Source organism: Bos indicus, chromosome 7 (genome assembly GCF_029378745.1).
Source record: "Bos indicus isolate NIAB-ARS_2022 breed Sahiwal x Tharparkar chromosome 7, NIAB-ARS_B.indTharparkar_mat_pri_1.0, whole genome shotgun sequence".
Lineage (NCBI taxonomy): Eukaryota > Metazoa > Chordata > Mammalia > Artiodactyla > Bovidae > Bos > Bos indicus.
Window position 1 is genome coordinate 43,148,393 of NC_091766.1, and position 25,229 is coordinate 43,173,621.

At 54.6% G+C, this 25,229-nt stretch overlaps 2 protein-coding genes across 3 annotated transcripts; one reads left to right on the forward strand and one right to left on the reverse strand.

Moving 5' to 3' along the window:
- Positions 1–293: 293 nt before the first annotated feature.
- Positions 294–9,824, reverse strand: R3HDM4 (R3H domain containing 4). 2 transcript variants are annotated; one of them, XM_070793446.1, is made up of 9 exons: positions 9,666–9,822; positions 8,969–9,040; positions 4,428–4,582; positions 3,931–4,055; positions 3,434–3,557; positions 3,042–3,127; positions 2,499–2,584; positions 2,362–2,417; positions 294–1,286 (listed from the first exon to the last, which is right to left on the reverse strand). In XM_070793446.1, exons 1-9 carry the CDS (start codon positions 9,746–9,748, stop codon positions 1,183–1,185), a joined length of 891 nt encoding a protein of 296 aa, XP_070649547.1. In that variant the 5' UTR covers positions 9,749–9,822; the 3' UTR covers positions 294–1,182. The 2 variants fall into 2 exon arrangements, with proteins under 2 accessions (XP_070649547.1, XP_070649549.1); XM_070793448.1 differs by lacking the exon at positions 8,969–9,040 and having other exon boundaries at positions 9,666–9,824.
- Positions 9,825–13,508: 3,684 nt separating this feature from the next.
- KISS1R (KISS1 receptor) lies at positions 13,509–17,547 on the forward strand. Its single transcript, XM_070793450.1, has 5 exons — positions 13,509–13,922; positions 14,700–14,824; positions 15,318–15,453; positions 15,713–15,945; positions 16,129–17,547. The coding sequence occupies exons 1-5, from the start codon at positions 13,526–13,528 to the stop codon at positions 16,525–16,527; spliced, it is 1,290 nt and encodes a 429-aa protein (XP_070649551.1). The 5' UTR covers positions 13,509–13,525; the 3' UTR covers positions 16,528–17,547.
- The last annotated feature ends 7,682 nt before the right edge of the window (positions 17,548–25,229 follow it).

Below are 25,229 nucleotides of genomic sequence, written 5' to 3' on the forward strand. Positions count from 1 at the left end.
ATTGTGTTCAGCCACTCGGGAAGCTCACACAAGTGACCTCTTTGGAGGTCACACAGGTGGCAGGTGGAAGAGTTAGGGTTTCAGCCTGGGCACCCAGGAGAGGACCAGCCAGGGCAGCATAGCCAAGAGCCAGGATCTCCTGGCAGAGTCTTCACACACACCTGCCTCCACCTGGGGTCTCACTCAGCACTAGCCTTCTCCTTAGGCCTGCATCCCTCAATGACCAGGACCCAAGGGCATCGTGAGTGCCTGGAGCATCCCCAGCCCTGCCCCAAGGGAAAACCACAGCAAGAGACCAGAGCACCAGAAATTTATTGAACACTCTGCTTTTCCCAAAGCACAACTAGCCACACCCACGGGGGTTGTGGGAGGGAGAGAGTGGGGCAGTCTCCCAGCCCTGCGCTCCTGTGCCAGGCCAGGGTGACCAGCAGGAGGACACCTCAGAGCCAGGCTGGGGGCGGAGGACACAGAGAGGGGAAGAGGACAGTCTGAGGGTGGAGGCTTCTGTCTGGAAGTCCCACGTCCCTAGTACAATGGGAGAGGGGTGTGTAGAGCAGATGGGGCCCTAAGGGCAACCAAAGGGCACCAGGAAGGCAACACACATTCTCCAAAGAGGGTGACACATTTTTTAAGATGAAGCTCCTGTCCTGGGTCACCGGGAACACACAGGCTCGAGCACGCACACACACATACACAAAAATGTTACACTCCTGCGAAGAGGGGCGCAGCCCCAGAGACCCAAGCCAAAAACTGGGAGAGGGTCAAGCAGGGACTGGAATGAAGCCCCCCGATTTATCACTTGGGGTGAGTTTTTGGTTTTTTTTCTTCTCAAAAGGGATATGTAAAAATCCACAACAAATCATGCCAAATTCATTAAGAATGATAAAAACCCAGCCTCTCCCTCCTCACTTGAGCATCACACGGGGCCAAAATCGCCCACCGAGGAAGTGGCAGGGAAGTGACCAGGCCGGGTGCCTCCTCCCCAGTCAGAGCCCGGAGGCGGATAGCTCAGGCAGCCCAGCTGCCAGCTTTAATCTGGAAAGCTGGGCGGGGAGGGGGCGGGGGCCACCCCAAGGGGAAGAGCACATTTCCAAGGCAGAATTCTAAAAATAATAAAAGATATTTGAGCGGATGGTACTGGAGGTCTTGGCGCTGGGGTTGGGGATGGGGGTGGGGCCGCCATCAGCTGCGCTGCTCCAGGTAGGCGGACAGGAGCAGCCCTGGCGGCAGGAAATCCAGGTGGCGATTGCTGACCTTCATCTGCCGCTTGCCCTCCAGGTCGGCGCCTGCAGCGGAGACAGGTAAGATCGGGAAGAAAGGCGAGGGTGCTGACACCCAGAGACCGAGCCCTCCGCCCACCCTGAGGGAGGGTTCCCGGGTGAGTTAGGTTGCCCCACCCCCAGGTCCCAGGGCAGTGTATTCAGCAGCTCCTACTTCCAGCCTGCCTTCCCTCTCCCATTACTTATCCCGTGTCCTAATGGCACCCAGATGTACTACTGAGACACACTGGCCCAGTGTCAAGGGGACTAAACGAGGGTCCTGCCCCTTTGGTCTCCCACCCCCTCAGAGGACACTCCAGGCCCTGGGTGACTCAGTCCCCACTGACCTCCCTTTTCCCAACTCGTGTCACCCCAAAACCTGAATATAGAGGTACATAACCCAAGCTAGGCCCACCTCCCAGCCTCTGCCCTGGCTGTTCCCTCTCCCTTGATCCCCATATTCCAGGGCTGTTCTCCTATGTTCAGGCCAGGGTCCTACTCTGGCAGAGAAGCACCCCCAGCCAGCCCCTCCATACCAAGTCAGTGGGAACAAAAGCAAGTGTGGGAGCTACACCTCCCTCAGAGCCATCCTGAGAGGAATCATCTTGGGGTTGCCATGGAAACTGTCTCCTCTGCAACTCTGGGCAGGAGACATATAGGCCTGGAGAGTATGGATGGGATGCCAAGGGCCACGAAGGGCCTGCAAGGACCCTCCCTGGGGGGACTTTGTCCCAAGAGCCTCCACACTGAAAAAGGGGGTGCTGGCCCCTGGAGGGGAGACTTGCCAAAAGTCACACTTGTGGCACTGTGGAGGTGGGCTACAGCTAAGTGAGAACTCTACAGACACTGGGGTCCCCTCATTTCATCAGGCCCCTGAAGATGCAGACAGAGGCTTGTCTGTGTCCACAGCATCATCCATCATGGGGACAGAGGTACAGGAGCTGCTGTTGAATTAAGGCAGCATCCCCCTGTTACCTTTGTGCTCATGAGGTCCCTCCTCCCCTGATGCCTACTGCTGGGTGAACAGACTCCAGTAAGCCCAGCCTCAGTTTCCCCAGGACAGAATCAGCTAACTGGGGCCCAGGGGCCACCAGGTACTTACTGGCTGAGATGAGATCCATGTACTGGCAGATGGCGTGAAGCAGGAGCCTCTCAAAGCTGCAGAGAATGGGTGGTGAATGGCCTGAGCTTGGCACCGTGGGAGGGGGGTGCCCACTGCACCTGCCCCCACATATTCACCTGTTGTCCAGCATGGCCGTGTACACGGCCTGGGGGGACACAGAGAAAAACCTCAGCAGCCGCTCCTCCCAGGTCTCCAGTGTTTCCTGTAGGAGAGACAGGTCCAGCAGTCAGGCCAACTATGGCACCCTGGCCCCCCAAATCCATGCCAGCCTCTGGAGCCCAAAGCCTTGGGTTCAAATGTGGCCTCTGACTCACTACATGAAGCTACTTAACCGTTTCCAAGGATACCAGGCACTTAGACATATCCACACTTTTGAATGTCTCAGCCTTCTGCCTGGTGAACTCCTACACATCCTTTAGTACCCAATTTCCTTGCCCCTGACGCTCCCACCCTCAAGGAGAGCCCTAAACCAGCCCTGAGTCCTGCACTCTGATCACACTGGTCTGTATCCTGCCCATCTTCTCCATCACACCCCGTTCACTGGGTTTCTGGTCTCCCCTCAAGGCAGCCCCCAATTAAGAAGCTGAGAAAAAAGGCCTTCAAGAAAGACCAAAGACAAAGAGAGGCAAGAGAGTACAAGGCCGGGGCCTGGTACTCACCATGGGAATACGGCTCCGCTTGAGGACAGCTCGCAGACGCCTGCTGATGCGCTGGAAGCACTCCCGGGGCGTATAGGCCGGGTCCTCTGCGAGAGTCCGAGCAGTGGAGGCAGATGAGGGAGCAGAGCCCCAAGCCCCACCCACACACGAGACTCCACCCCACCCACACTGGCCCGGCTCACACCGGGGTCCTCCCATCTACCAAGCCCCACCTATATATCAGACTCCACCCCGACTTGTTCTGGTCCCACCCCCACACCAGGCTCCTCCCTGCCTGCCCTGGCCCCACCCTCTCACCCTAGGCCACGCCCCCACCCTCTGACACCCCTCCCCCCCAGGCCACGCACCCATCATGCCTCTGACTGCCACTTGCACCCTAAATCCAGACCCACCTCTCCGCCGGTCTTCCCCGCGGGTAGGCCCCCTCCTCCGCGCCTTGCTCTTGCCCTCATCCTCCAGGTAGCGGAGAACACGCTCCTGCTCCTCCCCTGAGCGGTTCATGAAGTCGTTCCAGATCTGGAAGAGAGGCAGGCAGGCCCTGACTGATAACTGTGCACTCTCAAGCCTCAGTTACCCTATTTGGCCAATGCACATGGTGGGGCCACAAGCGCACGGAATTACTCCTCGTGGACACATTTGACCACTGGGTCAACAGTTTGTGGATCATCTGTGTTGGGGGGTGTCAGTATGGACCAAATACATCCCCAATTCTGTCAGTAATTCCAAGGTAAGCAAACGAACCTCAGGTGCTGGAAGGTTTTGGGGTGGAGGGGTTGCTGGCCTCTTGAGGGAGACCCAGGGACGTTCATCAAGGAACCAGAGAGGGTTCAGTGCAGGCAGTGCTGGTGGTTTGGGGGAGTGGGGAGCCAGGCAGGACATGGGGCCCCACCTCCACATAGGTCTCATTGCTGCAGGCTTCTGCAAAGATGCCAGGTGCCGCGGGGGGTGCCAGGTCCCCATCCTCTGGGCCAGGTGTTGCTCCATCTGTCTCCAGCAGGGTCAGGAGGTACTGTGCTAAATGGAAACAAACAGTCTCTGGGCTGGGGGTCACCCCAGGCTTCATGGGGTCCAGAGGCCCATGTTTCCTCCCATCCACCCCACTTCTATATTTAGGGCCTTTACTCTCCGGCTCACACCAGCCTCCCCTCCTCCACACTCCAGCTGTCTTTCCCAGAAGACACAGGAACCATCCAGCCTCCAGAACTCCTCCTACATCGCCCTGGCTTGGCTTGTTGAATTCCTACACCACCTTTACGGCCCCAGCTCCAATGCCCAGAGCTTCCTCACATTGTCCAGCTCAGGGCCAGGCTCAGATAACAGAACATGCACGCCATTGCTGTCTGAGGCCTAGGAGCCCCCAGGAGGCGCCCTTCGACCCCTGCTCACTGTTCTCCAGGCGCTGGAGGCTCTTCCGCCCCTTGGCCTTGGGCACGAGGTCTGAGTTCCGCACAGCCTGGTTGATGAAGTGCTGCTTCCGCCGGGAGGCCGACAGCCTCTTCACCTGGGAGCTGGCTAGAGCGGGCAGGCAGCCCGGAAGGGGCCTGTGGGTCGGGTTTGGGGTTGGGGGGCCAGTCCTCAGGGCTAAAACAGGCCAGGACCCCCAGGAAGAACCCTACCATCACCACTCTCTCACAGCCAACCCCAGCTTGGTTTCCCTCTGCAGTGGGAAGCTCACCCCCATTGCACATGGAGCCCTGGACCCTTAGAATGTCACTGTGCCACATCGCTCAGGAGGCAGATACCACTGAGGACAGATGAGTAAACCAAGGCTCACTGAAGGGAAGCCACACATTGGTGGGGGCAGTGAGGGGGCTGAGGAAGCTGCTCCCTGTGCTCCTGGGCTTCCAGGTTTGAGCTGCAAGCCAGTGAGGCCCGCGTCTCCTTCCTCTGGGAGTTTCTCAAGAGATTTAATTTGATGATGCATTCCTACCTGCCCCCCCAACCCCCAGCCTCTGACAGCAGGTAAACCAGAAAACAGCCCCCAGAAGCTAAGGCGCTACCTGAACCCACCTGCCTTGTGCCCCCAGAGCCCCCCTGCTATGTGCTCAAGGCCTGGATGGGGGAAGCAGGCAGAGTGGCCCCCTGTGAGCACAGGTACTAATCCTGGAAATGGAAATGGCAGGCCTCCCACTGGGGACCTGAGGGCTAGGCAGTAGGTGGCTTTGAGGGAGGGAGGGGGCAGGAATTGAATGGAAACTTCCTGGTAAGAAGCTGCAGAGCTGTCATGATCAGCCCCTGACTATGGGCTGAGAGGAGGGTCCCATCAGTCTCAGAAACCCTCATGCTGAGAGGCTGATGGTAGATTCTGAGCTTCGGAGGGTCTCGGGTGCCAGAACTCCCCCTTCCTCCTTGCCCTAGCCCACCAGGCACCCGCTCTGTGCTGGCTGTCCCCCACCCCAGTGGATTCCCGTGCCCCAGGCTCCTCGCTTGTCACTCCCATCTCCTTTTGCCTTCTGTTCAAACCTCCCCAGCCCCTCACTGCTTTCTTCTCCTGATGGCCACAACTCCTACCTCCCTGCCTAAAACCCACCATGACCTCCAGGCACAGGTAGGGTCTGGTGTCCAGTGCACCCCGGTCTGGCATACAGCAGGTGCTCAGAAAATAATCACCCAATCAGGTCTCCAACAAAACTCCATGATTCCAAGACTGAGTAGAACCCAGAGTCCAGAATTTCACCCAAACTTTCCTGGTGTTTGGGTGATCCCAAGACACAAATTAAAAACAGCAGTGTGAGTCCTCATGCACAAACAGCTGCTAGAAAATGCCATGAAGCCCTAGGATATGAAACAAGGTGCCTCAAAGAGGTTAGGAGTGAAGGCCATGCTTATTAAGGCTTATACATATATAAGTCCTTGAAAGGAAAGCTATGACAAACCTAGCCAGCATATTAAAAAGCAAAGACATCACTTTGCCAACAAAGGCCTGTATAGTCAAAGCCATGGTTTTTCTAGTAGTCATGCATGGATGTTTGACAGTTGGACCATAAAGAAGGCTGAGCACTGAAGAACTGATGCTTTCGAATTGTGGCCTTGGAGAAGACTCTTCAGAGTCCCCTGGACTGCAAAGAGATCAAACCAGTCAGTCCTAAAGGAAATCAACCCTGAATATTCACTGGAAGGACTGATGGTGAAGCTGAAGCTCCAATACTTTGGCCACTTTATGTGAAGAGCTTTCTCACTGGAAAAGACCCTGATCTGGGGAAGATTGAGGGCAGGAGAAGGGGGCGCAGAGGATGAGATGGTTGGATGGCACCACTGACTCAATGGACATGAGTTTGAGGAAATTCCGGGAGATAGTGAAGGACGGGGAAGACTGGCATGTGGCCATACATAGATAGGGTCGCAAAGAGTCGGACACAGTTTAGCCACTGAACAAAACAGAGTCCCCAGCGTTAAGTTTTTGCCCTGGACAGAAAGGTTGTTACATCTTGATCAGGAAGCAAACAGGCTGATGAGCCCCAGCCCTGTCTCCTGAGATTGGAGTGGGGCAGACTTCATGGATGATACTATATGTTAGGCAAAAATCTATGGAGAATTAGCTGATTGATAAATTAATCTGGCATAAGTACCCATCAGTGGAGACACACAATCAGCGGATAGGATTCACATACTTTCACTACTGGGGCCTGGATTCAGTCCCTGGTCAGGGAACTAAGATCGCACAAGAAGCACTGAGCAGCCAATAAGAAAAGCAAAATAGGAGACTAGCATGCAGGCAGAGGCAGGGGTCAAGCCTGGTATCTCAGCCTTGAGCTTTAATCCCAGCTATGCTACTTCATGATATGACCCAGAGCCTCAGGTCTCTCTCTGCAAAGAGGATAAGAATGGCCCCCTGCCAGTCCAGGAGGGGCACTCAGAGCCAAGAGAAACCAGGACACACACCTCTGCTTGGTTTCCTCCTATGACTGGGAGCTCACCCCCTGAGCCACAAGATTGATCACAGCAACATTCCTGGTTAAGTGACAGTCCTTAGTTAATCAATCACTGTCACAATAGGAGCCAAATACTACTGTCCAGACAAGACACCCTTTATTCAGATTTGCAAACCAAGGAGCAAAGTCTTTATCCCAAGATCCCACAGCTGCAAAGAGGGCAGCTAGGAGAGGATGGGGCAAGTCAAGTCAGCACATAGCCAATGACTCTGAGGCTGGATGTGACCTTCCCGAGGCCCAGGCACCAACACCCCAAGCTCCAGATTCAGCCGTGGCCTCCTCAGGGCTCTGAAACCTGGGTCTCCACCCCAGCAGCTGGACGCATGCCAGGATGGTGCCTGGTAGGGCTGATAACAAGACCACATCCGGCGGGGAGCTGTTGGGAACATTAGAGCTGGGCAGGGCTCAGGGAGAGCTCAGGCCCTTGGGGTGTGAGGCTCCCTGTTACCTCAGGACCCAACGTGGAACCAGGGTTGGAACCTGGTCTGAGCAGGACCACTCCCAAGCCACCAGCCTCTGCTTCCCTCTGGGGCCACAGTGGGGCCAGGGGCTCAAACTCAGGTCTGGTGGGCCCCTCAGACCACACCCCACTGTGCTAAGATCCAACTGCTCCCTGCCCTGCTCCACCACTACCTGTGGCTCCCCAGCACCCTCAAGGCAAGGCTCAGCCCCTCCCTGGCCTGGCAGTGCACTTGCCTGGTCCCACTGGGCTCCTGGGCCTTGCTGCTCTCTAGGATCCCAGCACCTTCCATCAGGAGCCTTGGGGCTGATAGCAGGGCATCCATGCCCCACCCTGTCTCTCCCTTTCACTCCCTCTGCTCCAGGCACTGAGTCCTTTTACTGAATTTTAAACCCACCTCAGGGCCTTTGCATGTGCTTAGCCTCCTGCCTGAAGCAACCTTTTCCTGGTTCCCAGTCTAGGCTCAGAAGTTACCTTCCTGGTAACCACCCCGCCCCCAAGCTGGCCCAATCAGCCCCGTTTCCGGCTTCACCAGTTGGCATCGGCAACCAGCTGGCCCTCACACTTGTTTACTCCTGGTTCTCACCTCCTTCACTAACCCCAAATGATAAGGACAGGGTCCCTCTCTACCCCTGCTGGGCCCTCAGCACCTGGCCCCCAGCAGGTTCTCAAGAGCTATTTGTTGAATGAATACCTGAACTTCTGTTTATACTCACCCAAGTGCCAGTTCATTTGGGTGGCCAGCTTCCCTGGCCACCCAAAGAGACCACTTTACAGACGGGGAAACTGACCACACAGACAGGCACCTGAGGTTTCCTAGACCAGGCAGGCCTCGGGGAAAAGTCTACACCTGGCAGGGGCCAACATCCAATAGGGATGGACGGGCCTGACGGTGGGAACAGCTGCTAAGCCAGGTTGGCCCCGGGGAGGACAGAGAGGCTCCTTTGCCTTCCCCAACTCTGCTCCCCAGTTTTGAGACTGGCCTTTGACATCCCCTCCCCTGGGCAAAAATACACCTTCTCAGGCACCAGCCCCTCCCCCAGGGACAGGCCAGAGAGGAACCTACTTCCCCAGCAGGAAACCAAGGAGGGCTCAGAGCGGAGGTGACTCAGGTTGGGGTGGGGCTGACTGGGGAGCAAACCACCACCCCACCCAGGACACAGAGGTGAGGAGGGTGGGGACAGGTCAGAGGGACTCTGCTGTCAGGTAAATTACCCACTTTGGGTGGTTAAGGCCCTTTAAAAGGGGGTAAATAACCACATCTATAGACACCGGTATACCTTCTGGGTAAATAGCAGGGTGGAAGTAATAACACCAAATAAAAAATACAATAAAGCAATCATAAAATACCAAAATGATAAAATTATTTTAAGACACCTACAATAGTATGCTATTTAAGATAATTATCAAAGAACAGATGGTCCACTTTTCTGGGTACCTCCAACCGCAGGGTCACCGACCCCAGCCACTCTGAGACGGGGCCCGTTGTTCCATTTTACAGATGGGGAGACCGAGGCACAACAGCGGGTACTAACCTGCCCAGGCCGCTTGGACGCCCATGAAGGAGCAGAAACGGAACAAGCAACCAGGGTGGACCGCGGGGATTTCTGCATAAATACTCGGGTTAGGAAGAAACCTACGACGCCCCCCAACCCCGGGGGTGGGTGGGTACCCATATGGGGTCGTCCACCCGCTTCCAGTCTACATCCCAGGACACAGCCTCGTGTTAACCGGCTGTGTAAGACCCCCTTTCTTCTGGGTGTTCACCCGGAGAAAAACAAAGAGCGCGTCCGCCTGGAAGTTGGGGGCAGACAACCCCGACGGGTACCCAGGACCGGTGCTGGGTGAATCCCCAGCTTGGAGACACGAACAGCTGCTAGTGGGAAAACTCCAGATCACCACCAGCGCGGTGACGGGTACATCGCGCGCAGCGGCAGCGCCTCCCCGGAGCCGGCTATTCGGCGCCTGGGACCCCCGAGGCTCCGGGACTCCAGCGCCCGGGGCTCCGCAAACGCGGACGCGGGGGTGCGCCCCTGCACTCTGGCAAGTACCCAGGCGTGACGGGGATGGGGTTTCCCCAGGAACACCCTGTAACAACAAAGCCCCTCGCCACCTAGCTCCACTCGAGTGGGGTACCCCCAGGAAAAGGGGCGGGGCGGGGGCTGCCGCCCGCGATGGGTAAGGGGTGGGGGCCCCGGAAGCGCGCCCTGCCCGCCCCCAAGCAGCGCTCACAGCGTCCGCCGCCCGCCCGGGACGACCCTCGCCGCCGCCGCTGCTTCCTCGGGACCGGCCTCAGGGTTCTCCAGAACGACCATAGCTTGGATTCCGCCGCCGCTGCTGCCGCCGCCGCCCGGCAGGGCCTTCTCTGGGCCCGGCAGGAAGTGACGGGCGCCCGGAGGCGGGCTAAGGCGGAGCCTGGAGGCTGGACACGCCGGGCGGAGGCCCGGCCACGTCCCGGCCAGGCCCCGGCGGCGGGCCGGGGACACCCAGCCCCGAGGCAAGGACGGGGACACCGAAGCCCCAGCCCCAGGGGACACAGCGGCCCCCTCGCCGCTGCCGGGCTGTGACCCCTGCCCCCGGGGGACAGTGGGGAAATTGAGGCCTGGGGAGGGAGGCAGGAAGGGGACGTCCTTTTCAAATGCTTGGACAGACCTAGTGCCCCGTGCCACACACCACCCCACCCCACCCCCCAGCGGCAGCAGGGCTCTCCTTCCACCAGCCCCCTCCGGGAACCTCCTTCAAAGAGCAGCCTCCGGATCCCGGCTGAGCGCCTCAGTTTACTCTTCTCTAAAGATACAACGTTGAAAGGACTGATGCTGAAGCTCAAGCTCCAATACTTTGGCCACCTGATGCGAAGAACTGACTCATTGGAAAAGACCCTGATGCTGGGAAGATTGAAGGCAGGAGGAGAAGGGGACGACAAAGGATGAGACGGTTGGATGGCACCACCGACTCGATGGACATGAGTTTGAGCAAGCTCTGGGAATTGGTGACGGACAGGGAAACCTAGCATGTTGCAGTCCATGGGTTCGCAAAGAGTCGGACAGGACTGAGCAACTGAACAAAACTGAAAGATACAATACGGACTTCTCTGGTGGTCCTGTGGCTGAGACTCCTCCAGCCAAGTGCAGGGGTCCAAGTTTGATCCCTGATCAGGGAACTAGAGTCTGCTTGCCTCAATTAAGACCTGGTGCAGACAAATAAATAAATAAATAGAAAATAAACATTAAAGAAAAAAAAAGGAACAAAGCTGGCAGCACCTGTCTTTGCCTTTTAGAATTTATTCATTTAGCAAATTCCCACTGTGACTGGGGTAGGGGCTAAGCTCTCCAGACCCAGTGGTAATCAAACAGACCCCTTCCCCTGTGTGGGATCAGGAAAAGAGGACTTTTGGAAAGAGGACAAGCATATGCAAACGTGAGAAGGGTGTAGCAGGCAGAAGGAAGTGTCAGTGTAAAGGTCCTGGGGCATCCAGATAGCCAGAGCAGGATAATGGGAGAAGGGGGTGGTGGTGGACAGAAGAGAGGTAGAGAAGAGGGGACAGACCAAAGGTGGTCCTTTAATGACAGATCTGGCTTTTGACCCAAGGGCAATGGGTAACCAGGGGAGGTTTAAGAACAGAAACTTAGAGTTGCTCTAGAATCTAGAATCCATCCTTCATTCCACAAGAAAAGTGGGAAACTAGGACCATGATGGCCTTTCCCAGGTGATGCTAGTGGTAAAGAACCCCCCTGCCAGCACAGGTAGACATAAGAGACCCAGGTTTGATCCCTGCATGGGGAAGATCTCTTGGAAAGGGAAATGGCAACCCACTCCAGTATTCTTGCCTAGAGAATCCCATGGACAGAGGAGCCTGGTGGGCTACAGTCCATAGGGTCGAAAAGAATCAGACACAACTGAAGCAACTTAGCACTCATGTTCACAAGACCATGACATGGGACAGCAAGGGATGCAACCCACCCAGATCCAGCCTGGTGGATGCTACACAGGACAAATGATCACACTTTTGAACAAGTGAAGAGCAAGAGAAGAAAAAAAAAAAAAAAGAGGAGGAACTATTACAAGACCCAAGAAACCACACACTGTATGACCTCATGTAGATAAATGTGGAAAGAAGGGAAAGAATCAAGGTGATGGGAAATGGGATCTCTGGGGACAGTGCTTGGGCAGGGTCTCTAGATGTAGGGGTGATATTTGGTCTCCAACTCTAGCCCACGATGACCAGCCACTCAACAAATGTGCCAACCTGGGTCTTGACCTGATTCTTGAGCCTCACTCAGTCTGTCCTCACCCTTTTATTTTCTCCCCTTGACTCATTCCTCTCCTCACCCCCCCCCTTTTTTTTTTTTGGCGGAGGTGGGGGAGGGCAGCACAGTGGGGCATTTGGGATCCCCAACCAGGGATCAAACCTACATCCCCTGCTGTGGAACCGCAGAGCCTTAACCACTGGACAACCAGGGAAGTCCCTGTCATCACCTTCCTAACACCTTCCCAGATCCTTGGCCTGCCTCGGAGCCACCGCTGTCCCCCAGAGCCCCGGCCCCCTTCTCACTGCTCTCCCAGGCCCACACAGCTGAGCAGCCTCCCCAGAACAGTTCCTCCCCTCTCCAAGTATCCTGGGGTCTCCTCATCCTAACCTGGCCCTCATTACCACCTCTGTGTGCTTAGTCACTTCAGTCATGTCCAACTCTCTGTGACCTGTTGGACTGTAGCGGTCTGTAGGAGAGACTGCCAGTCTCTCTGTCCATGGGGTTCCCCAGGCAAGAATACTGGAGTAGGTTGCCATGCCCTCCTCCAGGGGATCTTCTCCACCCAGGTATCAAATCTGTGCCTGCTGCATTGCAGGTGGATTCTTTACCACTGAGGCACTGGGAAAGCCCCTCCAATACCACCCCAAAGGGATGTTTTTCCCTTTTCTGAATTTTTAGGCCATTGTCATGATGCTGAAGGTATGAAAGGGGTGAACAGAGAAATGTTCCCCTTGCCCCCATCCCAGGCTCATTGTACTTTCTTTTGGAGATGTTTAAGACACTTTGGTGCCCATGTGCATTTTTAACATTAATTAATTTTTTTACTATGCTGGATCTTCGTTGCTGCACTCAGGCTTTCTCTAGTTGCAGATAGCAGAGGTTACTCATTGAGCTGGCTTCTCTTGTTGCAAAGCACAGGCTCTAGATTGGGCTTCAGTAGTTGTAGCATGTGGGCTTAGTTGCCCCCTGGTATATGGAAACTTCCCAGATAGACCAGGGATTGAACCTGTGTCCCCTGAATTGGCAGGCAGATTCCTAACCACTAGACCACCAGGAATGTCCTTTGTGCATACTTCATTGTTTTTCCGCCTTTTAATCTTTGTTTTACACAGAGGACAGCATCTTTTCTTCTGCACCTTCATGCCCTGTTTCCTGCCTCACAGGCTATTACCTGGGATACGTTTCTGAGTGTGGATTTGGAGATCAACATAGTTCTCGATAAACTGCCCTCCACCTGGTTCTCACCACCAGCAGCACAGGGGACTGTGTCCCCAGTGCAGACAGCGGCCAGTTCATTGCCCATTAGGGGGAAGGTGGACAATCCCTAGGGATCTGATTTGCATCAGAGTCTTGGGAAGGTTGAGTTAGTGAAAGAATAGGCATCTTCTGACCACCAGCTTCTGGTCAACCCTCCCTCACCCTGAACTTTCCATGGCTCCCCAGTGTCCTGAGACAAACCCTGGCAGCAATGATACTCAGGGCCTGTGAGGGCTGGCCTCACCACCAGCCCAGAGCCCCAGCCCCATGGAAGGTCAGAGGCATGGCCTCTAACAGGCCTCATCCCCTAGTCTCTGAGTCTTTGTCCGTCTGCTTTTCTTGTTGGTGAGTCTCCTGGGGTAAGGATGGGTCCTTCCCCGGGCTACAGCATCCTCTAGGAAGCCTACCGCTCCCCCTGCTCTGCTCCACACTCCCTTCCCCAGTCCTCCTGTGTTCTCATCCTTACCTTGGAGGGGGAGGACGGGATGCGGGAGCAGGGTGTTGCTCGGGTGAACAGTGGGCGCACAGGCAGGGGAGGGAGTGGCCAGAGGCTGAAGGAGAGGCGGGAAGGCGGGGCACGGTGGGATGCGGGGTATAAACGCGCAGTGGCTGCAGCTGAGGATTCCAGGAAAGCTGCGACCCAGACTTTGTAGCGCATCCCCGGAGGGCGATCCGGAAAGTCACGGCAGCGATCGCAGGGTGAAATCCCGGAGGGTGGTCAGGACGAAGAGGGTGGCAATGCAGCCCTTGTCCGCGTCTGGGCCTAACGCGTCCTGGTGGGCGCCGGCCAACACAACGGTCTGCCCGGGCTGTGGCGCCAACACCTCGGACGGCGCGATCCCTGCGCCTTGGCCCGTGGACGCCTGGTTGGTGCCGCTTTTCTTCGGCGCGCTGATGCTGCTCGGCCTGACAGGGAACTCACTGGTCATCTTCGTCATCTGCCGCCACAAGCAGATGCGGACGGTGACCAACTTCTACATCGGTGAGCGCCCAGCGCTTCACGGTGCTGAGGGCCATTCTGGGGGTCTACGAGAGGGCGTAGTGGCCGGGGGGCGCCCCTAGCGGTGAGTCGGGGTCCTCTCAGTTGAGGATTTCTCCGCTGCAGGGTCCCTGGTCCTTTCCCTACTGTCCCTGTACCTTAGGCTGGAGGTCGCCAAAGGTGGCGTTGAAGAGTTCCACCTTGACTGGAGTAGTTAAAAGGGAGGTTGGAGAGTGTGGCCCATGGAGCGCTGGCCACTGCCACTCAAGGAAGATGTACGATTGAAATGTGGTTCTTGTAACACCATGTGGGATGAATAAAAGGAGTGGGGGGAAGACTGAGTGGCCCGCGGGCCCCCAGTTGGCAACCACTGCCCCAGAGGCTCAGTTTATGCGTTTGCGCGATGAGGGTGCCCTAGCCGGGTGAGTGCTCACTCAGTCCGTGTTCTCCATTCTCTGTTGGCTGGCACCACTCAACTTGCAGATGAGAAAACTGAGGCTCAGAGGGCAAGGGCCTATTTGCAGTCCCTACAGGGGTGAGCAGGGCCCATTACTGTTTGAACGGCTACAAAGCAGGTGCTGGGTGAGGGGTGTTTGAAATATAAAAAAGAGAGGAAGCGCCCAACTTCTCTGCCCACGGATGCTGGGGTTTCTCTGGGTGCCTCCCGAGCCGCCCTGCTGGTCAGTCGGACAAAGGCGAGACCCAGGAGGCTGGGCCAGGGCGCTGAAGGGCTAGGGCGATGCGCCCCACATTCAGAACCCGCGCGTCCCCGGCCTGCAGCCAACCTGGCGGTCACGGACTTAACGTTCCTGCTGTGCTGCGTGCCCTTCACCGCTCTGCTCTACCCGCTGCCCGCCTGGGTTCTGGGCGACTTCATGTGCAAGTTTCTCAACTACATCCAGCAGGTGCGCAGGTTGAGGGCAGGAGGACCGGGGGCGGAGTCTGGGTGTGGGCGGGGTCGGACCCCCTGCAGGCTGGTGCGAGCCAGGGGCGATTGTGGAGGTGGGCGGGGCAGAATCTGGGTTGGGGCGGCAACCGCCTCTCTACGGCGTGGTGAGGGCCAGGGATCCGGTGTGGAAGTGGGCGGGGAGGGCACTGGGTCTGGGTGCGTAGGGCTGGGGCAGATATTGGGATCCTACTAGGATGGCTCTGCCTCTCCTAGTCTCAGTCTTGGGGGTTTCAGGCTACCCCTGAAGGCTCCTCCCTCCTCCACCTCCCTGGGCTCCTCTCTGGCACCCCCTTCTCCTGCCCCTTCAACTATGGGCCCTGGAGACCTTCCCGGGTCAGGTCCTGCCTGTACCCGAGTGGCTGGACAGTGGGGGACCCGCAAGGAGGGCGCGGACAGGGAAAGGCCCTGACGGGGCAGGGGGCCACACGCCGGACTCCCGGTTTTCCCAGGTCTCGGTGCAGGCCACGTGCGCCACCCTGACCGCCATGAGCGTGGACCGCTGGTACGTAACAGTGTTCCCGCTGCGCGCCCTGCACCAACGCACGCCCCGCCTGGCGCTGGCAGTCAGCCTCGGCATCTGGGTGGGTGAGTTCAGCGTGGGGGTCGCACGGGCTGGGGGAGACAAGTCTTCGTCCCTGTGCTCACCTCCTCATACTGCCTCGATCGTGCATCTGGGAAATGGGCGCACTAGCGCTCCTGCAAGGGCCCCTGAGGGCGGGGACCCAAGTGGACCTGCGCCTAGCAGGCGCTCAGTGGCCCGCTGCCCGGGAGGCACCGGGGAGACCCGGGCCCTCTTGCGCCCCTCGTCCCCCCGGGCAGGGTCTTCAGCAGGGCCCTGATGCAGGCTCGGCTGTCGTGTCGGCGCCGGTGTTCGCCCTACATCGCCTGTCGTCCGGACCGCGCACCTACTGCAGCGAGGCCTTCCCCAGCCGCGCCCTTGAGCGAGCCTTTGCGCTCTACAACCTGCTGGCGCTCTACCTGCTGCCGCTGGTCGCCACCTGTGCCTGCTACGGGGCCATGCTGCGCCACTTGGGCCGAGCCGCCGTGCGCCCAGCGCCCGCCGGCGGCGCCCTGGAGGTGCGCGGCTGGGGGAGCGGCATGGTCTGGCTGAGGGTGGGGGGAGTGAGGCGCATCTACGGGGGGCGGGGTGGCCCCGGTGGGGGGGGGGGCGTAATTCGAGAAAGTCAAGAAGGGGAGCGCCCGAGGAGGGGTGTAGCAGCCGGCCCTTCGCCTTCCTTCTTCCCCCTCTTCTCTCCCCAGGGGCAGCTGATGGCGGAGCGGGCGGGTGCCGTGCGGGCCAAGGTCTCGAGGCTGGTGGCGGCCGTGGTCCTGCTCTTCGCTGCCTGCTGGGGCCCCATCCAGCTGTTCCTGCTGCTGCAGGCGCTGGGCCCGGCCGGCGCCTGGCATCCGCGCAGTTACACTGCCTACGCGCTCAAGATCTGGGCACACTGCATGTCCTACTGCAACTCGGCGCTGAACCCACTGCTCTACGCCTTCCTGGGCTCCCACTTCCGCCAGGCCTTCCGCCGCGTCTGCCCCTGCGCTCCCAGGCCGCTCCCGCGACCCTGGCGGCCTGGACCCTCGGACACTGCGGCCGTCCACCAAACCCAGCTGCGACGCCTGGGCCACGCCAGGCCCCCCGAAGTCAGGCAGCGGTAGTCCCGGGCTGCGCATGCTGTGCGTTCTGAGGAAACACACGGTGTCTCTCTGAGCCCTCTCTGAAGGGATCAAGACGGGCCCCTCTGAAGTAGGAGGGCTTAAATAGCAGCTGCTATTATTCTGTTTTTGCCCAAAATCATAATAGTGAAAAGGCCTTGCCCTCTTGCAACATTTGATACAAATCTGCTGTATGTTTGCCACTGTTGATGCTATAATTATTATTTCTGTGTTTCCTGAATTGAAGATGCTTTGATGCTGACTTTTCTGGAACTTTGGAGGAAGCATCAATAGGACTTTTCACACGCTGCCCTGTGGTTGACTGTACAATTGTAAGACTGTACAAATGCCATTTTCAGAGATACTAAAAAGTGAACATGATGTACATCTTAAAATGGATGAAATAAGGTATTCTTTTTGGTACCTTGTGAATGAGTGTTCAGAGTCCTGGCTGGAAAATCATAGGTGTCATTGAATAAATAGTAGAGACATCACTTTGCAGACAAAGGTCAGTATAGTCAAAACTGGTTTTTGCAGTAGTCATGTATGGATGTGAGAGTTGCAACAATCTTTATAGAAGGCTGAGTACCTTAGAATTGATGCTTTCGAATTGCAGTGCTGGAGAAGATTTGAAATCCCCTTGGACAGCAAGGAGATCAAACCAGTGAATCCTAAAGGAAATTAACCCTGAATATTTATTGGAAGGACTGATGCTGAAACTCCAATACTTTGACCATATGATGTGAAGAGCTGACACACTGGAAAAGACTGTGATGCTGGGAAAGATTGAAGGCACAAGGAAAAGGTGGCAGAGGATGAGATGGTCAGATAGCATCAGTGACTCAATGGACATGAATTTGAGCAAACTCTGGGAGACAGTGAAGGACAGGGAAGCCTGGCATGCTGCAGTCCATGGGGTCACAAGGAGTCAGACATGACTTAATGACTGAACAGCAACCCAAGGAAGCAGGATTATTGCTACACATAACACACCCCCAAATAAAGAGGCATATAGCAACATCAGTGTATTTTTCAAAACTAGTGTCATTAAAAAAAAAATTTATTTGGCTGCAACAGGTCTTAGTTGCAGCACACAGCTTAGTTGCTCTGAAACATGGGGTATCTTAGTTCCCTGACCAGGGATAAAACCCATGTCCCCTGCATCATAAGGGGGAGTCTTAACCACTGGACCACCAGGGAAGTCCCCAGCATCAGTGTATCACTGCTCACAGTTCTGTGGATGAGTGGACCCGGCCAGGCGGTTCTTGTGATCCATGGGTGGTATTGGGTGGAGCCGCCAACCCAGTGGCTGGACTGGGAAGGCCAGAGAAGGCTTTGCTCTCAGGCTCGTAGCCAGTGCGCTTCCATGGCTGCCTGGACTTCCCCCCAGCAGGGCAGTCTGGGGAAAGTCAGACTTCCTCCTGGGCAGAGACTTCCAATTGGAGGAGGAGCTGCACAGCGTCCAAAGGCCGGCAACCTCACTGCTGCAGCAGGGAGTTGTTGGGAGCTGTCAGGGTCACAACCAGATTCAAGGTGTTGGGGGCAGAGCCATCTAATTGTGGGTTCAACTGCATTTGTCTGTGGGACACGGGGGAGGGCTAAGGTCAGTTCCTGCAGGCCTCAGGCTTAGTCTCCCTGAAGGACAACTGCCCATCTCGAGGAGGGCTCTGTCCCCCAAATTATTAGGGGACATCCTAGGTCTCCAAAGAGCCCAAATGTGCAGAGATGTTATGTGAGAAGGGGAGGCCATTCTGACATTGACGTTGTCCTGACCCTTATCTGTAGCCTTTGCACAGGCAGGTCCCTTGTTGCTCCAGGTCACCCTCACCCTTGCTCATCTATCAGGTCTCAGCTCAGTGGCCTCCTCCTCCAGGAAGCCCTGCTGGATTCCAGCAGGCTGGGTCAGGCCCCTCACCTGGGCCCAGGGCTGCCCCATCTCAGCTCTGACATCCTTGTGCTGTACTTGCTGGGTATGTATCTGGATTGGTCCCCAGTGTGTTCTCAGGGTTCAGCACACAGTGGGAGTGATGAAAAGAGATGGTGTGTATACAGAATTTATCTCTGAAAAATGAATAAAAAAAACAAACAAGGAGTTCCCTGGTGGTGCAGTGGACAAGAATCTGCCTGCTGAAGCAGGGGACACAGGTTCGATCCCTGTTCCAGGAAGATTCCACATGCCAAGGAGCAACTAAGCCTGTGCACAGCAACTACTAAGCCCACATGCCCTAGAGCCTGTGCTCTGCAACGAGAGAAGCCACCACAATAAGAAGCCCAGGCACTGCAATAGACAGCAGCCCCCACTCACCACGCCTAGAGGAATCCCGTGAGCAGAAATGAAGACCCAGGGCAGCCAAAACAAGCAAACAGTTCAAGGGGACTCTTAGTATCTATCTCAGAGAAATAGAAACTTCTGTTCACACAAAACCATGGCTTCCCAGGTGGCACTATTGATGAAGAGCCCATCTGCCAATGCAGGAGACATAAGGGTCACAGGTTCAATCCCAGGGTTGGGAAGATCCCCTAGAGGAAGGCATGGCAACTCACTCCAGTATTCTGGCCTGGAGAATCCCATGGACAGAGGAGCCTGGAGGGCTATAGTCCATACCACATACACATGATCATAGCAGCTTTATTTGTGATACTCCCAAACTGTCAATGAACTAGACATCCTTCAACGGGTGAGTAGTTGAACAAACCATGGGCTGGTCCATCCACAACTGCTCAACTGTTCCAAGTTATGAACACACTGTTGATACACACACACCCACAGCAGATCTCTGGGAATGACCCTGAGTGTAGGGAGGAAGCCTGCAAAGTTTACATAAGATATGATTCCATCTGTGTAACCTCCTCAAGGTAACAAAAATATGGAATGGAGAGCAGATGCAGGGTGGCCAGGGTAGGAGATGATGGGAAGCAGATAGCATGCAGGACCTTTGTGACGGAGCGACTCTGTCGCTGGACGTGGTGGAGACGCAAATCTGCACATGTGACTGAGCTGCAGAGAAGGCAATGGGCGCACACGGGTACAAATGAAACGGGGCTCCAGATCCCCGGGTGGGACATAACAACCCTAATACCCTGATCCCAGTGTTGAACTACATAGTTTTGCAAAATATCACTGTTGGGAGAAGCCTGGTGAAGGGCGTGAGGGAGCCATCTCTGCATTAGAATCCACAATACTGTTGAAAAAAAAGTTTTTAAGAAATGATGTGAAAAGCTTGAAAGGGGACATCTAGGAAGCAGCATCTTCCCAAAACCGCAGACCCTTGCTTTATCCTCAAGTCTCTTCATCCGGGGACTGTTTTCAGAGCCCCTTCTGTGTGCCAGGTGCTGTGTGTGAGGCACCCTCCGACCCCTGCCCATACAGAGCCCTGTCTAGTCGGCAATGGGGCCAGTAAGTGGTAAGCTACCTGCTGCTGCCGCTAAGTTGCTTCAGCCGTGTCCGACTCTGTGCGACCCCATAGATGGCAGCCCACCAGGCTCCCCCGTCCCTGGGATTCTCCAGGCAAGAACACTGGAGTGGGTTGCCATTTCCTTCTCCAATGCATGAAAGTGAAAAGTGAAAGTGAAGCCGCTCAGTCGTGTCCGACCCTTAGCGACCCCATGGACTGCAGCCCACCAGGCTCCTCCGTCCATGGGATTCTCCAGGCAAGAGTACTGGAGTGGGGTGCCATCGCCTTCTCTGGTAAGCTACCTAGAGAGATGCAAATAAAAGCACTGCAAAGGGTTACCCAGGAGATATGGGTGTCCTTTGTGAGCAACTGTAAACCAGATCATGATTCAGGGAAGGCTTCCTAGATGAGGTGAAGCCAGGAAATGTGACCTCAGCTCAGACGTGGGGAAAGAGCATATCTGATGGAGGCCACAGCCAGTGCAAAGGCAGTGAGGCAGGGTATGCCTAGTGGATCTTAGAAATAGGTGGGAGGCAGGTAGGGCTTCCTAGGAGGATAGGAGATGAGAGAAGTGAGAACAGAGAGGTGGCTGAGACCTTATAAGCAAGGAGATGTGCTGGGTCTGTCCTGAGTGGGTGGGAGCCATAGGAGGCTTCTCAACAGGGAAGGGTGTGGTCTAAGGTATGAGGAGATTTTTTTCTTTTTTTTTGATTTTTTTCAATTCATTATTTCATTATTATGATTACTCTAACCTTTGTGGGGTGCCAAAACCAGGCAATGGAGAAGGCAATGGCACCCCACTCCAGTATTCTTGCCTGGAAAATCCCATGGACGAAGGAGCCTGGTAGGCTGCAGTCCATGGGGTCGCTAAGAGTCGGACACGACTGAGCGACTTCACTTTCACTTTTCACTTTCATGCATTGGAGAAGGAAATGGCAACCCACTCCTGTGTTCTTGATGGAGAATCCCAGGGACGGGGGAGCCTGGTGGGCTGCCGTCTATGGGGTCGCACAGAGTTGGACATGACTGAAGTGACTTAGCAGCAACACCAGGCAAAGGCCAGTGCAGCTAATTTGGGTAGGGTATGGATGGAACCCAAAACCACAGCATGAGAATAAACCCCAGAGGTTAGGGTGGGTCAGGAGAGGGGTTAATTTCAATTTCAGATAAATAAACAGTGACAAAATTTTTAGTATCATTATGTCCTGTGCAAAATTGGGATATATACATAAATTATTCATTGTTTTGCTTTTGAATTGTGATGCTAGAGAAGACTCTTGAGAATCCCTTGGACTGCAAGAAGACCAAATTAGTCAGTAGAGGAGAGTGAAAAAGTTGGTTTAAAACTCAACATTCAGAAAATTAAGATCATGGCATCCAGTCCCATCACTTCATGGCAAATAGATGGGGAAACAATGGAAACAGTGAGAAACTTTTTATTTTTGGACTCCAAAATCACTGCAGATGGTGATTGCAGCCATGAAATTAAAAGACACTTGCTCCTTGGAAGAAAAGCTATGACCAACCTAGACAGCATATTAAAAAGCAAAGACATTACCTTGCCAACAAAGGTCCATCTAGTCAAAGCTATGGTTTTTCCAATAGTCATGTGGAACAACAGACTGGTTCCAAATAGGAAAAGGAGTACGTCAAGGCTGTATATTGTCACCCTGTTTATTTAACTTATATACAGAGTACATCATGAGAAACGCTGGACTGGAAGAAACACAAGCTGGAATCAAGATTGCCGGGAGAAATATCAATAACCTCAGATATGCAGATGACACCACCCTTATGGCAGAAAGTGAAGAGGAACTCAAAAGCCTCTTGATGAAAGTGAAAGTGGAGAGTGAAAAAGCTGGCTTAAAGCTCAACATTCAGAAAACGAAGATCATGGCATCCGGTCCCATCACTTCATGGGAAATAGTTGGGGAAACAGTGGAAACAGTGTCAGACTTTATTTTTCTGGGCTCCAAAATCACTGCACATGGTGACTGCAGCCATGAAATTAAAAGACACTTACTCCTTGGAAGAAAAGTTATGACCAACCTAGATAGCATATTCAAAAGCAGAGACATTACTTTGCCAACAAAGGTCCGTCTAGTCAAGGCTATGGTTTTTCCTGTGGTCATGTATGGATGTGAGAGTTGGACTGTGAAGAAGGCTGAGCGCCGAAGAATTGATGCTTTTGAACTGTGGTGTTGGAGAAGACTCTTGAGAGTCCCTTGAACTGCAAGGAGATCCAACCAGTCCATTCTGAAGGAGATCGGCCCTGGGATTTCTTTGGAAGGAATGATGCTAAAGCTGAAACTCCAGTACTTTGGCCCCCTCATGTGAAGAGTTGACTCATTGGAAAAGCCTCTGATGCTGGGAGGGATTGGGGGCAAGATGAGAAGGGGATGACAGAGGATGAGATGGCTGGATGGCATCACTGACCTGATGGACGTGAGTCTGAGTGAACTCCGGGAGTTGGTGATGGACAGGGAGGCCTGGCGTGCTGCGATTCATGGGGTCGCAAAGAGTCGGACACGACAGAGCGACTGATCTGATCTAATCTGATCTGATGTATAGATGTGAGAGTTGGACCATAAGCAAAGCTGAGCCCTGAAGAATTGATGCTTTTGAACTGTGGTGTTGTTGAAGACTCTTGAGAGTCCCTTGGACAGCAAGGAGATCAAACCAGTCCATCCTCAAGGAAATCAGTCCTGAATATTCACTGGAAGGACTGATGCTGAAGCTGAAACTCCAATACTTTGGCCACCTGATGCGAAGAACTGACTCATTTGAAAAGACTCTGATGCTGGGAAAGATTGAAGGTGGGAGGAGAGTCAGTTCAGTTCAGTTCAGTGGTGGGAGGAGAAGGGGATGACAAAGAATGAGATGGTTGGATGGCATCACCGACTCGCTGGACATGAATTTGAGTATGCTCTGGGAGTTGGTGATGGACATGATGCAGTCCATGGAGTCGCAAAGAGTCGGACATGACTGAGTGACTGAACTGAACTGAAAGGAAATCAACCCTGAATAATCATTGGAAGGACTGATGTTGAAGCTGAAGCTCCAATACTTTGGCCACCTGATACGAAGAACCGATTGGCTGCAAAAGACCCTGATGCTTGGAAAGATAGAGGGCAAAAGGAAAGGAGGCTTAGGGTTAGAGAATGATGAGATGGTTAGATAGCATAACGGACTCAAATGGACATGAGTTTGAGCAAACTCCGGGAGATGATGAAGAACAGGGAGCCTGGCATGCTGCTGTCCACGGGGTCGCAAAGAGTCAGATACAACTTAGCCACTGAACAACAATAACAGCAAATTCCTTGTTTATTGGAAATTCAAATGTAATTGCAAGCCCTGTGTTTTATCATCAAATCTACCCGGGGGCATTTCAAAGGAGCCACAGGAAAGGTTCGGCTGGCCTGTTTCCTCATCCGACCTGGGAAACTCATTTACAAATGGAACGGCGCCCCCTGGCGGCCTCGGACTCGAGGTCCCGCCTCTGGCTGCATCCCGTAGGTACCCGGCAGGGGGCGCGCGCACTCCGCGGAGGGTCGAGTCCACCCCACAAAGGAACTCCAGCATTTGCAGGGAGTCTCTCCCCAGTACCCCAACGTGGACCCCGGGCTCAATGTGTGCCCGCTGCAAAATAAGTCACGTAGAGCCTCATTATGAATGTCCTGGGTCTCCTGGGCCCCTTCTATGAAAAAATACTACTAATCATATTTTGCTGCTGCCTTGGTATAAAGACAAATTATTTTAGGGTGGATTCGTGACTATACATTCCTTATAATTATACTCGATTTTTTCATCTTATTCTAAGTTAAAATTACATTTTCACAGACCCTGGCTCGCAGAGACAAGGGAACCTGGAGGCCAAGTGTGGGTGACAAGAGAATGTTTGGGTTCTGGGGGTTTGGGGAGCTGAGACATTTTGAGATTGAAATGGTGAATAGTTCAATATGCCCTTCACCTCTGTGCAGACAGACATCAGAAATACCACGGGATTAGGGAAGACAGAGGGAACCTGTGAATTCATTCATTCAGACAACTTCATATGTCAGGCCCAGCCTCAGCACTGGACATGCAGCCAGCCATGCTCAAGGCTGACTAGGTTAAATAAATACAGCTGTTTTGAATAGAACAGCCTGGAAGAAGATAAAAGTATGACCCAAGGTTCCAGTTTGAATGAGAAGGCAAAGCTGGGGAAGGGCGGGCCAGGCAAGGGAATGGCCAGGGTAACAGCCAGGGCAAAGGGCCTGAGGCAGAATATGTTTAAGGAGGAATATATGTGGAAAGGTGGGCAGTTTGGAATCTGGGTAAACTTTTATTTATTTATTTAAATAATTTATTTTTAATTTATTTGGATGCACCAGGTCATAGTTGAAACATGCGGTATCTTTAATTGTGGCATAGGAACTCCGTTGCAGCATGTAGAATCTAGTTTCCTGCACGCGTGCATGCTAAGTCACTTCAGTAGTGTCCGACTCTTTGAGACTCCATGGACTGTAGCCCTCCAGGCTCCTCTGTCCATGGGATTCTCCAGGCAAGAATACTGGAATGGGTTGCCATGCCCTCCTTTGGGGGATCTTCCTGACCCATGGATCTTGAACACTCGTCTCTGGAGTCTTGCATTTTCAGGTGGGTTCTTTACCACTAGCACCACCTGGGAAGACCCCCAGTTCCCTGACCAGGGATCAAACCTGGGCCCCCTGCATTGGGAGTACAGTCTTAACTGCTGGACCATCAGGGAAGTCCCTTGGTGAACTTTTAAAAAGGTGCCCCTCAACCCTGAATGGAGGGCAGGATGAGTGTCTTGAGGGGCTCAGTGAGAATCAGGCTGGTTTTCACAGGTGGCCCACAAGCTGGTTTGGCCAGGAAACCTTACAGGGCTGGGGTCGCTGTACTCATTTTCCAGCTTGGAAAACAGAGACCAGAGAGGGGTCCAGGCTAACCTAAAATCACACAGCCAGGACCCAGGTGCAGCCCATACCTGCTGCCTATCCCTGGAGGAACCAGAAAAACTGGGGTCAATTCCCAGCTAGTTCCCTGGGCTAAAAATAGGACCCCCTTCACTAGAGGCAGCTGGGAATCTTGCAGCCCCTCATCCTGCTGGGCCAGGCTCCTCTGGGAAGTTGCCCCCGGCTATTTAAAGACAACTGCTTTCCTCTGGAAAATGTGGGGGGCTAGGCGGTACCCCTCCTGCCCCCCAGAAGACTCCCCTCCCTGCCTCCTTCCCTTTGACCAGAGGAGAATGAGATCCTCAAAACCACTGAAGGAGGAGTGAATGTAAATTGACCCATTTTAGAGCGG